General features: G+C 46.3%; 1 protein-coding gene across 13 annotated transcripts in view; it reads right to left on the minus strand.

The window, feature by feature from the left end:
- The window catches only part of trioa (trio Rho guanine nucleotide exchange factor a), a 113,194-nt gene that overhangs the window by 16,474 nt on the left and 80,479 nt on the right, over positions 1 to 16,241 (minus strand). For 6 of the 13 annotated variants that reach the window (XM_048230314.1, XM_048230310.1, XM_048230311.1 and 3 more), the window contains 21 exons: positions 14,683 to 14,874; positions 14,171 to 14,320; positions 13,789 to 13,903; positions 12,149 to 12,264; positions 11,261 to 11,383; positions 10,707 to 10,901; positions 9,912 to 10,027; positions 8,991 to 9,057; positions 8,656 to 8,765; positions 8,497 to 8,566; positions 8,108 to 8,197; positions 7,886 to 7,978; positions 7,256 to 7,367; positions 6,713 to 6,903; positions 6,233 to 6,334; positions 4,230 to 4,259; positions 3,814 to 3,965; positions 3,158 to 3,257; positions 1,840 to 2,083; positions 937 to 1,241; positions 244 to 414 (listed from right to left, as the gene is read on the minus strand). In XM_048230314.1, the coding sequence (XP_048086271.1) occupies positions 244 to 414; positions 937 to 1,241; positions 1,840 to 2,083; positions 3,158 to 3,257; positions 3,814 to 3,965; positions 4,230 to 4,259; positions 6,233 to 6,334; positions 6,713 to 6,903; positions 7,256 to 7,367; positions 7,886 to 7,978; positions 8,108 to 8,197; positions 8,497 to 8,566; positions 8,656 to 8,765; positions 8,991 to 9,057; positions 9,912 to 10,027; positions 10,707 to 10,901; positions 11,261 to 11,383; positions 12,149 to 12,264; positions 13,789 to 13,903; positions 14,171 to 14,320; positions 14,683 to 14,874 (2,844 nt within the window). The remainder of the gene's footprint in view (positions 1 to 243; positions 415 to 936; positions 1,242 to 1,839; positions 2,084 to 3,157; positions 3,258 to 3,813; positions 3,966 to 4,229; positions 4,260 to 6,232; positions 6,335 to 6,712; positions 6,904 to 7,255; positions 7,368 to 7,885; positions 7,979 to 8,107; positions 8,198 to 8,496; positions 8,567 to 8,655; positions 8,766 to 8,990; positions 9,058 to 9,911; positions 10,028 to 10,706; positions 10,902 to 11,260; positions 11,384 to 12,148; positions 12,265 to 13,788; positions 13,904 to 14,170; positions 14,321 to 14,682; positions 14,875 to 16,241) is intronic. The other 7 variants (XM_048230319.1, XM_048230323.1, XM_048230313.1 and 4 more) reach the window with 6 other exon arrangements.

Below are 16,241 nucleotides of genomic sequence, written 5' to 3' on the forward strand. Positions count from 1 at the left end.
CCCCACCACACTGCCCGCCCGCATCACCCAACCCCTTCCCACCCCACCCCACCACATCACCCAACCCCTTCCCACCCCACCCCACCACATCACCCAACCCCTTCCCACCCCACCACATCACCCACATCACCCAACCCCGTCCCACCACACTGCATCACCCAACCCCTTCCCGCCCCACCACACTGCATCACCCAACCCCTGAGGCTCCAGTAGTGGGTACCCCCTGGCTCTGCCCTGTCTCACCTTGTCGTCCTGGGAGTCAGGCTGCAGGAGGCTGTGCTGCTGGATGGCCATGGGTGGGGGCAGGGGCACCGAGTCCGGCCCCTCCTCGCCCTCCTCCTCCCCGCAGCTCTGCATGCCCGACGAGGAGGACTTGGAGAGGGTGCCGCTGCTCAGGCCCTCGTTACGCACCCTCTGTAGTGGGGAGAGAGAGGGAGAGAGGGAGAGAGGGAGAGGAGGAGACATACAGAGGGTTAGGTGTTTGGAGAGACTCTTAGCAAACATGCACACAACGCTGAACCAGTCGAATGATTATATACACAGCAATGTGTCATCACGACAGGGCTGGTAAATGTATTATTCTTTATGTGTCTGTGCCTCTGTCTCTCTGTGTGTGTGTTTGTGTGTGTGTCTGTCTCTGTGTGTGTGTGTGTGTCTGTCTCTGTGTGTGTGTGTGTGTCTCTCTCTCTCTCTCTCTCTGTGTGTGTGTGTGTCTCTGTTTCTAAGTGTGTGTGTGTCTCTGTGTGTGTGTATGTCTCTGTCTCTCTGTGTGTCTGTCTCTCTCTGTGTCGGTCTCTTGTCTCTGTGAGAGAGTTGCCACAGTGAATTTAAACTTTTTGTGTACACGAAACACATACAGTAGGTATGAGCTCTGCTCCAGACAATAACACACAGCACCCACATCCACACCTCCCATCCCCTTCCCCCTCCTCTTACCCCCCTCACCTCCTCGATGGTCTCGTCCTGGGGCGTGGCGGCGCTGTCGTCCGAGTCCTTCTGGGAGCCGGCGTCGGCGCTCTTGCGCCCCTCGCGGTTCTTCTTGCCCTTTTGCGCCAGCTTCTTGACGTGGCCGTCCGCCTTGCCGCTGCTCAGCCGCCGCACCGGGCTGGTCAGCCACTTGCGCAGCGTGTTGCCGGGTCGCTTTGGCCCCGGCGAGCTCTGCGAGCCCATGCCGTGGCCGGGCTGCAACGTGGCCGACGATCCGGGCAGCAGGGAGTCGTTACTGCACACCGACAGCGTGTCTGAGAGAGAGGGGGAGAGAGAGAGAGAGAGAGAGAGAGAGAGAGAGAGAGAGAGAGAGAGAGAGAGAGAGAGAGAGAGAGAGAGAGTGTGTTAGACTCAATAAACACTACGTTTATAACTACATTTTAACAACTTTATTCCAGTTCAGCACAGAACAACTCCGTGGCTACCATTTTACCTGCGACTGGTCCAACGACCTCATATCAAAAACACTGCGCATGCGTTCCCAGGGTCAAAGGTTAAACATAAAGAGGGAACATATAATTTAAGAAGGACATTAGAGATCAGTGCAGAGTGCTGTTCAAATATAAGACAAATGACTTCACAAGTTATGCTGGAAGCATCTATTGCATTTCTAAAGGTATAAACATCATATTGTTCAAAGAGGCAAAAGCAAATACTACTTTCCCATTGCCTGCCACCATGGTCATCCACTGTGAGTGGCCTTCGGCGACACCCTTTTTTTATCGTTTTTATGCATCACATGGTACATAGGCAGCCATGCGATCTACGCTTACTAAGCAACTACTCTACCAGCTGCCACCAGCTGTGTTTGAAGCTGTACCGCCGCTCAGCTCCATCTCCTTCAGTACCCACCTTTGTGGTTGAAGATGCCCTCCATCTCCATGCTGCTGCGGGAGTGGGCGATGCAGAGCGTGCTGCAGGGCACCAGGCCCTCCTGGGCGGGCGAGCGGTCAGTGGTGCGCACCAGGCACCAGTCGGGCTTGTCGTGCAGCCGCTCCAGCACCTCCACCGTCTGGCCCCGCCGCACCGTCAGCTCGTTGCTGTTGCCCGCCAGGAAGTCGTGGATGACCACGGTCAGCTCACAGCCACCGGACAGCTGTGTGGGGATGGGTGGAGTGAGAGTGAGAGAGAGAGAGAGAGAGAGTGAGAGAGAGCAACAGATAGAGAGAGAGAGATGGAGAGGGAAAGGAAGAGATAAGAGGGTGGGAAAAGATGGCGGGAAAGAGAAATTTGGTGGTGGATGTAGAGAGAGGGAGAAAGAGATAGGGAGATATGCGAAGAGAATGTATAGAATTTATAAGGAGAATCAAGAGAGAGAGAGAGAGAGAGAGAGAGAGAGAGAGAGAGAGAGAGAGAGAGAGAGAGAGAGAGAGAGAGAGAGAGAGAGAGAGAGAGAGCAACAAGAATGTAGAGAAATGATAAAAAAAAAAAAAAAAGTCATGAGTAAGAAGTTGAGAGCATATAATAGACAGAGGAGTAATAAGGGGATGCAGATAGAGAGGAAAAGAAAGGGATAAAAAAAAAAGAGTAGAGGCACATCAGCCATAAGCTCATTATAGTCTTACTGACTTCCCTTTAGCAAGCCCCGAGCATCTCCCAATCTCATGGCTAATGTCACACCAGCAAAAAATCTCCTTCCTGGCTTTGCATGCTTTAGAGTTGAAATATAAATCCCTGCAGGTAGTGCTGACTTCTGCCTTTTTCAAAGTTCCCACAATACCTGCTAGCAGCTGCAGCTAGCCAGTGTGACCGGACGTCAAACTACTCTTCTTCCTTCTCCAGCTGCTCCTCCTATGCTCAATGCTAGCACTACCTCCTAATCAGACGATACTACTACTACTACTACTACTACTACTACTACTACTACTACTACTACTACTACTACTACTACTACTACTACTACTACTACTACTACTACTACTACTACTACTACTACTACTACTACTACTACTACTACTACTACTACTACTACTACTACTACTACTACTACTACTACTACTACTACTACTAGATCTGCTCCCACCAATACTATTCTCAAAAGTACACTTGTTTGTCAACTCTTAACTGCCTCGTCTGTGAAGCAGTCCTGTTGTTTTAAATGCGCTGTACAAACAAAGTGACTGGACTTGACTATATTGCCCGTGAGTTGGTAGGTGAGTGGGTGTCTCACCTTGTCGCTGTCCAGGGTGTTCTGGGAGGTGCGTGAGGCCAGAGAGATGGTGTCAGGCTGGCTGCTGCCGTCACCCTGGCTGTCCAGGTCCTCTCCATCTCTGTGGTAGACAAAGACAAGCACGCTGGACATCAGTAGGGGTCTTCTAATAGACATCAAGGTACGCACCAGCTTGTTAAAGACGCTTCAACACATTTAGCACTTAGTAAAAGCCAGGGAGCTCTTAGTTTCTACTGAGGTATACAAGAGTTAAGGAATATTAATCTATGATGAGTCTCAGTCTCAAACAAAGACCAAAACAAAAACATAACAAAAACTACAAAATATAGTCTATGAGTAAAACAGCTCAACTAGGACATTGCAAAACACACACACATATAATTTCTTTGTCACTCACAAAATACAACACAGGCACAACACGACCACAAACATACAACATCAAAACGATTAGGTCAGACTACACATGAGACTACAGACAAAATATAGTCTATGAGTAAAACAGCTCAACTAGGACATTGCAAAACACACACACATATAATTTCTTTGTCACTCACAAAATACAACACAGGCACAACACGACCACAAACATACAACATCAAAACGATTAGGTCAGACTACACAGAGAGGTTGGGAAGTAGTAAGTAGGCTGCACTGACTTTGGCGTGTACCTGCGGCCCTTGTGTTTGGCCGTGGAGGGTTTGGGGATGTGGATGGGCTCCTTGAGCGCCCCCTTCAGGTGAACCGTGCGCTCCTGGATCACCTCGCGGATGTGCTTGATCCAGTCCTGCTTGTTCTCGATGCTGGAGGCCTGTATATGTGTTTGTTTGTGACAGAGAGAGAGAGAAAAGCAAAGGGGTGTGTGTGTGTGTGTGTGTGTGTATGGTTGTAGACATGGAGAGGTTTGTATGCATGTCGTTGTGTGTGTGAGAGTGTGTGTATTAGGGTGAGCAACAGAAAGAGTAGGGCAAAAAAGAAAACATAAAACTGGTTAGGTAAGTGTGGTAACTCTGGTGCTGTTAATTTGAATGAGGAGTGTCTAGGGGGTTTATATACTCCAAGGGTCTTTACTCACCATGGCCCCATGTTTGCTTCCCTGACTTGGCTTGGTTTAAAATATAGAATAGAGAATTTCACTCTTTCAGTTTGGTAAGTGCAGGACAGTTAGAATGGGACATGTGACCATACTGACAGACAGGAGACACTGATAGTTTGTGGTTGACTGGACCAGAGTTGGTGCTGAATGATGCATTACGATGGATGGGTTGGCTAATTTATCAATGCGTAATTCAGATTCTGTAGTTCTGTTGGCGCCTCTACGATAGATGATCTTATAAACAGAATAAACTACATAGATTAGTACATAGGACCTAATAACTGGTTATGCTTATGTTGGGTGATATAATATCAGTCAAAAGTTAAAGCTTTCATATCAAGCAAAGTGACTTCTTTAAGTATTATTAACAATAGCAGTAAACCTTTGGAGTCATAATTATATGAACTCAATATAAACTATTTACTTGCAAAACAACAAACAGTATTTGAGCGACTTATGGCCTACATTACTTGGGCACAGATGGGCACATAAATATAAATAATTGTATGATTTAAATCACTGTATGGTTGAAAGACATACATATCATGAGGTGAGCACGAGACTTCAATATAAGAGTACTTTTTACAGAAGTGCAGAGTAGGCATGCAGTTTAGATGGGAGTTAGTACACAGTATTGCATTAGAAGGCAGAAACCATTTACAGTGCACTCAGCCACAAGTGTCAGTTCACAGTCCACAGTTTTAGTGGGGGGTTAATTGGATTTTATTTCTCTTTTTTTTTTTAAGTATGGATGTGGTGCAAATTGGTTAACATGCTTTTCTTGCAAATGACCAACTAAGCTGAGCTCCGGTTTATACGGGATATGAAAAGCTCCTCCAACACTTAGGCTATGAAGCCTTTCTAAAAGCTTGTTGACATATTTTAAGAGGCATAAACAAAATAAATCAAAACATAATTTATACAGAGTCTGCCCTCTACTAAAATTAACCAATCAATAGTTTAATTTCAATAATAGCTTTAATAAAAACTACAAAAAAACAGTCTGAAACATTATGTAAAGCAAAGCTAGTCACAGCCTTTACAAAAAAAAAAAAAAGCACAACCCTACTCAGAGTAAGGTGCAGGGGAACGTGCACACAAAGAAAGTGAGGGAATTTATAGAACTCTCACTTCTCCGGAAAAGTGCGAAAATTGATTTAGCACCCGGTAGGAGGGCTCGGAGCAGAAGCTCAAGTCAGTGAGCGTGGGCGTAAAGCATGTTATCCCACTCCGATTAGTTAATATTCAGAGATGCAAGCATTTACATAACAGCCTCCTCAGCATAGGGGGGGGAGGGAGAGGTAGAGAGAGAGGTAGAGAGAGAGTGAGAGAGAGAGAGATAGAGAGGAGAGAGAGAGAGAGAGAGAGAGAGAGAGAGAGAGAGAGAGATAGAGATAGAGATAAAGAGAGAGGAGAGAGGAGAGAGAGAGAGAGATAGAGATAGAGATAAAGAGAGAGGAGAGAGGAGAGAGAGAGAGAGAGAGATAAAGAGAGAGAGAGAGAGAGAGAGAGAGAGAGAGAGAGAGAGAGAGAGAGAGAGGTGTTAGACCCCAGCTGCATAGGGAGTGTAAAGAGTGAAAAATGAAGAGAAATAAGAGTGGAGAGATTTACAGAGGGAGGAAGAAAGACAGAAAGGATCCATAGACACTCCATAAGCAACACAAACCCACAGAACCACCACCACACGGGCCATGCCATGAAGCAAACCAAGGAAGAGAGAAAAGTCGGAAAAGAAATAGAGAGAAAGAGAGAGAGAAAGAGTACAAATATAGAGAAGGAAACAGAAACAACCATGGTAGAAGCCAGAGATAAAAAGAAAAAGAAAAAGAAAGAAAGAAAGAAAGAAAGAAAGAAAGAAAGAAAGAGAGAGAGAGAGAGAGAGAGAGAGAGAGAGACTGTGAGATGTATAGCCAAGGGAAAACCAAAGAAAGTGAAAGGCGAGAAGAAAGCACAGCACAACACATGGATGTGGGCTCTCCTACCTTGAGCACAATCTTGTTGTCGGATGTGGGGGTGCGGCCCACCCACAGGGCAAACTTGCAGGGGTCCCCCTCCACGTGTTCAGTCACGCCAAGCTCCGACGTCTGGGGAGACACACACACACACACACACACACACACACACGCCACAACACACACACACGCCTGGGGAGACACACACACACACACACACACACACACACACACACACACACATCGAGAGAGGTGAGAACAGGAGAGAGCTTTCCAAATTATACTGCATTTAGTAAGATGTGATCCAACACACAAAAGAGATTTGACAGAGGAACTAGAGAGAAGGGGTAAAAAAAAAAGCACAAAGGAAGCCAAGCACAGTAGCCTCGCTCCTGGAGCACGCAATCACGCCTCTGCAAGAGAGAGAGGTGGGCAAGAGCCGGCGAGAAAGATGAGGGAGGAGAGGAGAGGAGAGGAGAGGAGAGAAACGGTGCAGAGCGCATCACTTACAAACAGCTTGCTCTTGTAGATGTACTTGCTGCGGCCGTTGGAGTCTTTGACCTCCTTGCTGAAGACCAGCGACATCTCGAAGAGGAAGAGGTGGCGCTCGCGACCCTTGCGGATCAGGGTCTTGGGGTCCCACACCTGGAAGCTCTCCTGCAGGATCAGCTCGCCCTGGGACTCGATGTTCTCATCAAAGCCTGGGAGAGGGAGGGACAAATTAATCTGGCATTGTGAAAATTGTAGCGCACTACATGTACCGCAACAGACTACTGTATCATTGATCTCACTCAACTGTATCACCATTCTACTCAAGGAGGACAAGGGCTGTAGATGGCCACTATAGCCAGTCATTACTTTTGAAGGAGAGGCCTCGCTCTATTCCAGTAACTGAGATTCATTCTGTATTTATTAGTGAATAACAACATCCAAAGGGATCATAAAGTAGACCAAGTAGCACTACTACCCAAAGAGATGGTCTTTCGGTATTTTGTGTACAGAGTACTCTTTTGTGTGTGTGTGTGTGTAAGTGTGTGTGTGTACACAACTCACCCTCCAGCATGCTGAGGTGCATGGCATCGTTGGCCTTTTTTGGCACGCTGAGCATGACCTCCAGGCCATCTTTGATTTCACCCTTACCCTCTTCACAGCAGGTCAGCAGCTCCTGCAGACACACACACGCACACACACTCACACTTCAGTATTCAAACCACCTTTACGTTGTCGTGTCTGCCCTTCCTCTAAGAGCAATCACCCAAAATGCACTGCGTCTGATTCCTCAGTGGGCTGGTGGCTCTGATGCCCACAGGCTGTTCTCGGATCAGTGAATTAGGGCAACTAGCATGACTCTGGATAACACTTAGTGCTTAGTACTTAGAAAATATCTGACCTTTAAAACCGGTCAATGAAAATTGACCTGCCATAGTACTTGCAAAGATGTCTTAGTGCATATTCACTGGTCATGAAATGTACGTGTAATTCACTGCATGTCGACTAGAAAGAGCGATCAATCCTGGGACTTTCCGACATACATTAGTAGTCACAGCAAAGATAAAAACATACATCTAAGAAATACTGCTAGTTGCTTTGGATACATGCTTGCTAAATAAACATAAATGCAGATTGGTATATATGAAGTTTGATTCCAAAACGCTTTATTCAGTCGTGTGTGACTTATCTAACCTTTAACAGGAGCTGGTACTTGGTGATTCTCTGCACAGGCTTGATCAGATATGAAGAGATGGAATTGGCCAGCCGATGCCTCTGTTGAATCTCCTGTTATGGCAGAAAATAAATAAACAAACAAACAAACAAAAATAGAGGGTTAACAGTGTAAATGCCATTTATAGCTATACTTCTGTAGCTCCAGAGTTAGCTGAGAGGCCTGAGATGGTGGTGACTCACGTCAAAGTAAGGTCCAGCGTGCTCTAGGATCAGCTGTGTGGAGTCTGGCTTGTTCTTGCAGTAGTTCACGTACATCTGGAACTTGTCCGCCTGTGACGAGAACAATGCGTGGTTGTTACACAAAGTTGTTATTCAAATGACGCAAGTCCTCCAGAAATTACTTCAAATGTCTACCTCCATGCAGTTATGACCTCAATTTAAACAGAATCTTTAGTTCATTCATAAAAGCACAGAATTGTCATTGTTACCTTATATGGAAATACATTGCGCAAATAAAAGAGAATTAATTGTATGGATTGTTGAAAATGCGCTAGAATATTTCCAGTCTTACAGAGCAAAAGAAGAGGCAATCAAGTTCACTACGCAGTAGCACATACACACAGACTTACCCAGGTTACAAAGCAATGGCCCACATCTTCAGGAAGCTGCTCATATTTCTCAAGCTCTTTGAGGAATATACTGGAAATGAGGACAAGGAACATGAGTACAAAAATCAATGCACACACACGGACACCACAGCATGAGAGGGGGTTGTAAGGTCAGCTCACTTGTGGTGGAACTCGTAGAGGTCCTGCATGTTGCCGAAGATGATGTGCTCTTTGTTGACAATTCCTGGTGGGATCTCCTCAACGCCACTGGTCATCTCCCACAGGTACGTCTAAGATGAGGAGGACAACTTAACAATACTGCTCAAGACCCTTCCTTTGTGCAATCTCAGGTGGGTTTAAATGCAAGTATGTTGCAATGCATGTAACAATCAACACAATAGCTGAAAATGCCAGCAATGCTACTGTAGAGGTGGCATTCATATGTTATTTAGGCAGACATGTTTGAATTGTCCATGAAGACACTACAAATGTGGACAAGAGGGTGAGATACTTACATCCATACATTCTCTCAAGTCTCTGACATAGGCCTTCTCTGTCTGAATCAGTTCAGCCATGATAAACCTGCAAAAAACAAAACCATGAAAAAGTATTATTCACCAAGCTCGTCATCAATCTCCAAGCCAATACTCCATGAATCCAAAGCCACCGTTACAAAGAGTTCCACACATTTAGTGTCTGTAGGTTTCAAACAAAACAGAGAGGAGAAGTCTGTCTGATGAATCATCTCCTTCTGTCGCCATCTCCTCCAAAACTCTGGAGATCTCCTCCACTTAAATGATGCAATGATGAACCATGTCAGGCATACATTATTAAAACACAGCCTCCCACATATAGCTGAATGTGCAGATTTGTCCCATAACGGAGGAGATCAAGCTCACTTTAACCCGCACTCTCATCAATTATTAGCCAGGAGACTTGGAGACTGTCTGGAATTACATGAACTACTGAGGAGAGGTTGCTGACATGAGTTATAATCACATATGATGGGGAGCCATAACACAGCTTGTGTCTGTGTGTGTTAATGCATGAGGGGATGTGTATGTACGTACAGTATGTACGTATGTATGTATGTATGTATGTATGTATGTATGTATGTATGTATGTATGTATGTATGTACAGTATGTATGTATGTATGTACAGTATGTATGTATGTATGTATGTATGTATGTATGTATGTATGTATGTATGTATGTATGTATGTATGTATGTAACAGTATGCATGAGAGGTTTGGAGAGCCAGACCCCAGCTGCACAGGGAGTGTAAAGAGTGACAAGTGAAGAGAAGACCTACAGAAGGAGGAAGAAAGACAGAAAGAATCCATAGACACTTCATGCTTCAGAGAGAGAGAGAGAGAGAGAGAGAGAATGTGTGTGTGTGTGTGTGGGCAGATGCTGAGAGTGGGAGCACACATACTCCTTCCTGCGGGCCGACTTGCGCTTCTCCTCGTTGAGCTCGTGGGCAGCGTCCCTCAGCTTGACCTCTGACCCTGGAGCACTGGCGGGGATGATGTCCAGCTGCAGGTCTTTACTCTGGACGGGAGAGGAGAGGAAATCAGCAACAATCCTCTTAATACACATTAGCCAGCTAATTAAATACAAACACCAAATCTGAAAACAGTAGAAGCTTAAACATGGATGTCTTTTTTTCCCTCTAAGGCCAGGTTCTTGCATATTATGGGTCTCAATCAACTCAAATGTGTCCCAAGTGTTTGTAATTTCCCTGTAAAGGGAAACTAGAACACTGTTGGCGACTGGGGAAGTCATCTTCACATGTGATATGGCAGCTGGCTGGACAGCAGGATTCAGGTTACAAACAGAGTCATAATTTCAGTGACTCATTATTCGCTGTCCATTTATTGATATTTCACCAGCCTCCTGTCCATCAGTACAATGTGATACTGTGGTGATACATTTGTAGGAAAACCCCACATCAAAATAAAAACAATGGGTTTCTAGAATCGTACCGTGATGAATGAAAATACCGGTTTTATTTGGCAAACAGGTTTTATTAAATACCGGTTTTATTTGGCAACAGGTTTTATTAAATACCGGTTTTATTTGGCAAAATTTCATTTTTGGCCCACAGTTTATCGCATTAAAACCAGAACATACAACCAGAACATAGACGAGAAGCTAAACCAGTATAAAATCTTCTTATTCTCATCTGTCATTATAATAGGATTTCTCTCTCAGTAGTGTGGTCACTCACAGCCTTGTTGGAGTCGGATGAGATGCCAAGGGCCTTCTCCAGGGACGTGCGGTACTTGTCCATGCGCAGCGAGAAGTCCCGGTAGCGCTTGTCCACCGCCGTCACCCACTTCTTGATCTCGGCCGCGTGTGCGTGGCCCTTATCGCAGAAGCCATCGGCCAGCTGTATCAGCAGCTTGACCCGCTCTTTGGTTTGCTGAAGGGAGGGAAGGGTAGAGAGAGGGAGAGGAAAAGAGAGGAGGATGGAAAGGTGGAGAAAGGGAAGAGGAAAAGAGAGAGAGAGAAGAGAGAGAAGGAATAAAGGAAGAAGAAAAGGACAAAGAGGAGGAGAAATGGTGGGCAGAGAGAGGTGGAAGAGGACAAACTGTCAAACGGTGTCGAACTGTCACACTGAAATAACTTGAAAGTATTTGTAATAAAATAGGTAAGAGAGGTTGGTTCAACTATGATGTAGAAAATGTTTGTGCAATTGTGTGAACAAAGTGTATTATTATTATTATATGAATATGTGTCTATAGCAAGCGTGTTTGTGTTGACGTTTGTGCGGGCGGGCACCTTGGCTGTGATGTGGAAGTCCTCGTGTTCCTTCAGTAGTTCCTGTGTGTGGTGAATGCTGGAGCCAGTCGAGGTGTGTGTGGACAGGTAGAACTCGCCCGTGTCGTGAATCCATTCCAAGGCCTGAAGGAACACACACACACACACACAGAGACAGACCAAGAGACAGAAGGACAAACAGACACAGATGGACACTTTGATTAGTTACAGTGACAAATGTTCAGTGGGAGTATCTTGGATGACAACTGAAGTTGATTCAACCAGGGCCCTGCGGCAACCAGTAAACAATGATGTAATTTGGTGCAATACCCACAAATGCCCACCAGGGGGCAAATGGAGTCCATGTTTCCAGACATGGACACATCACATTTGCTTGCTTGCATTCCCACCACACACACACACACACAGACACACAGACACACAGACACACACACGGATGTTTGGAAACGCGTAGAAACAGCAGTAATTTCCCCTAATGATAATGTCTCTTGTGCTGCATGACACAAGGCAATTTGGGACCGCAGAGGAGTTCGGTGCTTGCCAATCTGTGGTTTCAGCTGTCTAGAAAATACACAGACTATGGGGGAGAGAATGTCACTAAGAGATGCAGTGTGTCTGTGCTTGCATTCCAGTAAACTGCTGAAAGCTAAGATCGGCGAGTGTGTGTGCATGTATGATCTTTCAGCAGTTTACTGGAATGCAAAGATCGATGCGTGCGTGCGTGTGTGTGTGGGTTTGCGTGCCAGACTATATTTGTCTGGCCCCTATTTTCACCTCCATCAGTATGCAACCTGTACAGGTGACCGGACACAATGATGTAAATATGTAAACAGTGTGTGTGTGTGTGTGTATATGTGTGTTGGTGGGTGTGTGTTATGCAATGCTGACCTGCTTGGCGCTGCGTTCAAACACCACATACTGCTGACACTGGTCCAGCCTCCTCTTCCTCATCGTCCAGAAGTGAAGAACCCGGTTCTCTCTCTGCAGCAGCTCATTCAGGATGTCTACGCACGCACACACACACACACACACACACACACACACACAGACACACAGAAAAGGACATTCACACACTTTCGATGAGCGCACATGAAAAGATCACGCAAACAGCTTGATATCTCATGCTTAATCAAAGAGCCCGCGGACATGAAAGTGGCGAGAGATCAGAGGCAGGGACACGCTCGGAGGCACACAGGAAGAAAGCCACTGAGGCCGTCCACTCCACGTGAAGCCGTAAGGGGAATGTAAGGGCGAGCAGACACCGGTCTGATTTTCCTGTGTTACTGTCGGAGAGGGAGCAGCAGGATTGGAGGGTACGGACCCTACTGTCCCGACTCTCTAATGGGCCTCGTCTATTGTGCTCTGGTGCCTTTCTACTTGGACTTCTACTCAAATGAAGAGCAGATATTTTACAAGACTTTGTGGCTTAAGGCTTGGTGTGCTTTAAGTGAACTCTGGAGGGTGAGTGTGAGTGTGCATGCCTGTTGAGAGACATGCCAGAGAGTGGCACAGTGGTGGATTTCTCCATTTGGGAGTGTGTGTGTGTGTGTGTGTGTGTGTGCATGCTTTTTTTGTATTTTAATGACTTGAGCGTCTTAAAGCGGTAAGTGGGACAGGCCTCAGCAGCCTGTGCAGTACAACAGACAGGAACACACACACACCCCACAATCACAGCGCAACTCAGCCATATTCATAAAATAGGAAAATAGAGGAGGGAGGAGGATGCACACACAAAGTGGGCTGAAGAGGGCTTAAGTGGGCCAGGGACTGTGATGAGCTGCTGCTTACTCGGGGAGGAGAGGGAGAGGGGGGAGGGGGAGAGAGGGAGAGGAGGAGGGAGAGAGAGAGAGAGAGAGAGAGAGAGAGAGAGAGAGAGAGAGAGAGAGAGAGAGAGAGAGAGAGAGAGAGAGAGAGAGAGAGAGAGACACTAGAGACTAGAGATCCTCTTGTAGAAGCGTTTTGTAAATGACGGCTGAATCATGATGACAACAAGGGTGAACAACAACCTCCAGAGAAGGACGAGCAGTCCAAACGTGGGGGAGGCAGAGAGAAGGCAGGGCAACCCCGTCCCTGGAGGCCATCTCAGCTGTATGAGGCAAGCGGGTGATTGGGGGGTGATGGGTCAAAAGATGAGGTCTCAGTGTTGTACCTCTGCTAGGTCGCCTCTCCTGTCCTAGTTTGTAAGAGCCATTTAATTTTGGAGAAATGTTCACATCAATGGCTCATTAACAGCACTCATGGGTGCCTCATAATAGCATAATAGTAAGTGGCTTCGTAAGTCAAAACAGGGTGGCCTCAATGAAACAGCACTTGGGGCTGAGGGAGCGCTCACTAGGAGCAACACAATAGACGGAGTGCAGATGTCCAAGGTTATGGAGCGGATGCTGAGGGGGTAGGGGACATGTATGTACTGTATACCCATGCATTTGTGTGCAAGTGGAGTGGGATTCACTTTGGACTTTCTGTTCACATGCTTTGCGGTGTGTGTGGGGGTGTGTGTGCGTGCGTGCGTGCGTGGCGATACTCACTTTTGACCTGCTGCTCGGGCGCTTTGACGTGACTCAGCAGGCCCGGCATGTTGACACTGTTCCTGTGCATGTACTTGAGGAACACGTCCGCGTTACGTCTGGCCAGTGTGCACGCCTGGGAGAACAACAAACCGGTCAGTTTCACTCGGGTGTACATTGTTGGTTTGCAACAATTAATCGATTCATTGATTAGTTGAGAAGTATCAAATTAATGAGCTATTTTGGTAATTGGTTAATCTGAAAATATTTTCTGATCGCAGTTTCTTACATTTTTATATTTTCAGCTTTAACTCACTTCTCTATGATGGTAAACTAAATGTGGAGTGTGGACAAAAAAAATGAGGATTTGCTGTTGACACTTGACAAGATTGTTGTTGTTTACCTTGAGGAAGGCCTCCTTCTGCTCCAGGTGTTTGCTGATCATGGGGGTGACGTGGTCCGTCTCACAGTTGGGCCCCAGCTTGTCGGCACCGCCGCACCAGTCCTCCTCACGCTTGTACTCCTGCTCCAGACTCTCCAGCACACTGCACACCTACACACACACACACACACACACACACACACAGGTACAGGCTCAGCAAAATATTTTACTCCACCAGAACATTCTCAGACAATACTCAACCCGTGATGATCTGCTCCATTACAACAATAGTGATAATTCATGAGTTCTTCACAAATAAACAAACAAGAAAGCAAAAAAAAACACCACTGAAATCCCCACATTAACCCTTCTCATAGCAACCCACCATGGGGACTACATATCCCATCATGCTATGCCCTGTCACTAACCTGTTTATAATCCCACCACACCCAACTCCCCCTACTGTGTCTCGCCTCCATCTCCATGGCAACAGACTCGTTCACCCCCCCGCCTCCTTTCCCTCTCTCCCTCACCTGCTCGGAGGTCTTGTAGAAGGCCACAGAGGCGTTGACCAGTTTGAGGCGGTCCTCCATCTTGAGCATGAGCTGCTGCCAGTGTGAGGCCACGTTCTCGGCGCAGTCGCGGATCATGTCCATGTCGTAGTGGTTGGCCTGCAGCAGCCCCTCCGCCTTCTGCTGCACCTGCAGCGCACTCTGGTGCGTCTTCTGCAGGACAGAGAGAGAGAGAGAGAGAGAGAGAGAGAGAGAGAGAGAGAGAGAGAAAGAAAGAGATAGGTGACCATTATTAGACAAAGAGAATCAGAGGAAGAAAGGAAGAAGGATGGAGTGGAGGATGAAGAAAAGAAAGATGCTCAGAGAAGAACAAGCAAAAGAAGAGAAGGGGGGGTTAGAGGGGGGGAGAAGGAAAGGGGTTAGAGTGAAGGAGGGGAGGACGATGAAGGAGGACGAGTAAGACATGGGTAATCAGAGAAGAAGAAGAGGAAGAGGATGATGGGATAGAGGAAGGAAAGGGGGTTGATGGAAGGGAGAGAAAGAGAATAGCATACTGTATTTAGAGCCTGACAAAAGTCTCCAACACAAAGGGAGTCTCAGAGGAGGAAAGGGGAGATACTGACAATAACTGGATCACAGCGACACGTCAGGGGACTTATCGGTACTAAAGACTGACTAAAAGATAGAGAGATTGATGGAGGGAGAGAAAGACTAACAGCACTATAAAAAGAACAAAAGTGCAACCGAGAAAAAGAGAGAGAGCAGGGAGAGCACACAACTTTCACAACAAGCCGATCTATGAGATAAAGAGAAGAAGCCCTTTATTCACGTGTGAACCTGCCTCTGAGACTCTTTGTCTGGATGGGTACAGTCCCACTGATTCATTCACACTGGCCAATCTAACGTGCTCGCCATCTCAATGGGGCTCTGATCGCTGCTGGCAGTCTACTCTGGTACCGTGGGGTGAACGGGGCCTTTCAGCAGCACTCAGGAGCCGCTCACGAGGGCGACACCTTTGTCTGGCTCTCTTAAAGTGGGTCCAGAGGGGATGGAGAAAAAAGGCCTGCTGTCCACCAGCTGTGGCCTGTGGGAACTGAGTGACAGGAACAAGGATGTCTATACGTCTTGTGTATTTTCTTTTATGTGGCTAATCTGTAAAATGTATTATTATTTATTATGTATTAAAATGTATTATTATTTATTATTATTATTATTATGATTATTGTTATTAATAATAATAATAATAATAATAATAATAATTTGGTCTTGGTTTAGAGAGTACCTGATTTTGCAAGGGGCTCCCATAGGAACGATGATCCTAAGAATGGTGTGAATGTTTCTATTTGGGGCCCAATTGCTATCATGATTGTGCATGTGGGAGATTATGTAGTGCTTGACCTGAATGGGTGTACAGTACACATTGCTTAAGGTGAACTGAGAGGTATGTTTGTGTCTGGTGTGTGTGTGTGTGAGGGAGGGATAGTGTGTGTATGAGCTGTCTGTCAACAATGGTTCCTCAAAAACCCAGGCATGTGACCTATCCTGAGTAAGTTTGGCCAAAAAAAAAAAAACACTTTCCG

Source organism: Alosa alosa, chromosome 20 (assembly GCF_017589495.1).
Source record: "Alosa alosa isolate M-15738 ecotype Scorff River chromosome 20, AALO_Geno_1.1, whole genome shotgun sequence".
In the NCBI taxonomy this organism is placed as follows: Eukaryota; Metazoa; Chordata; class Actinopteri; order Clupeiformes; family Clupeidae; genus Alosa; species Alosa alosa.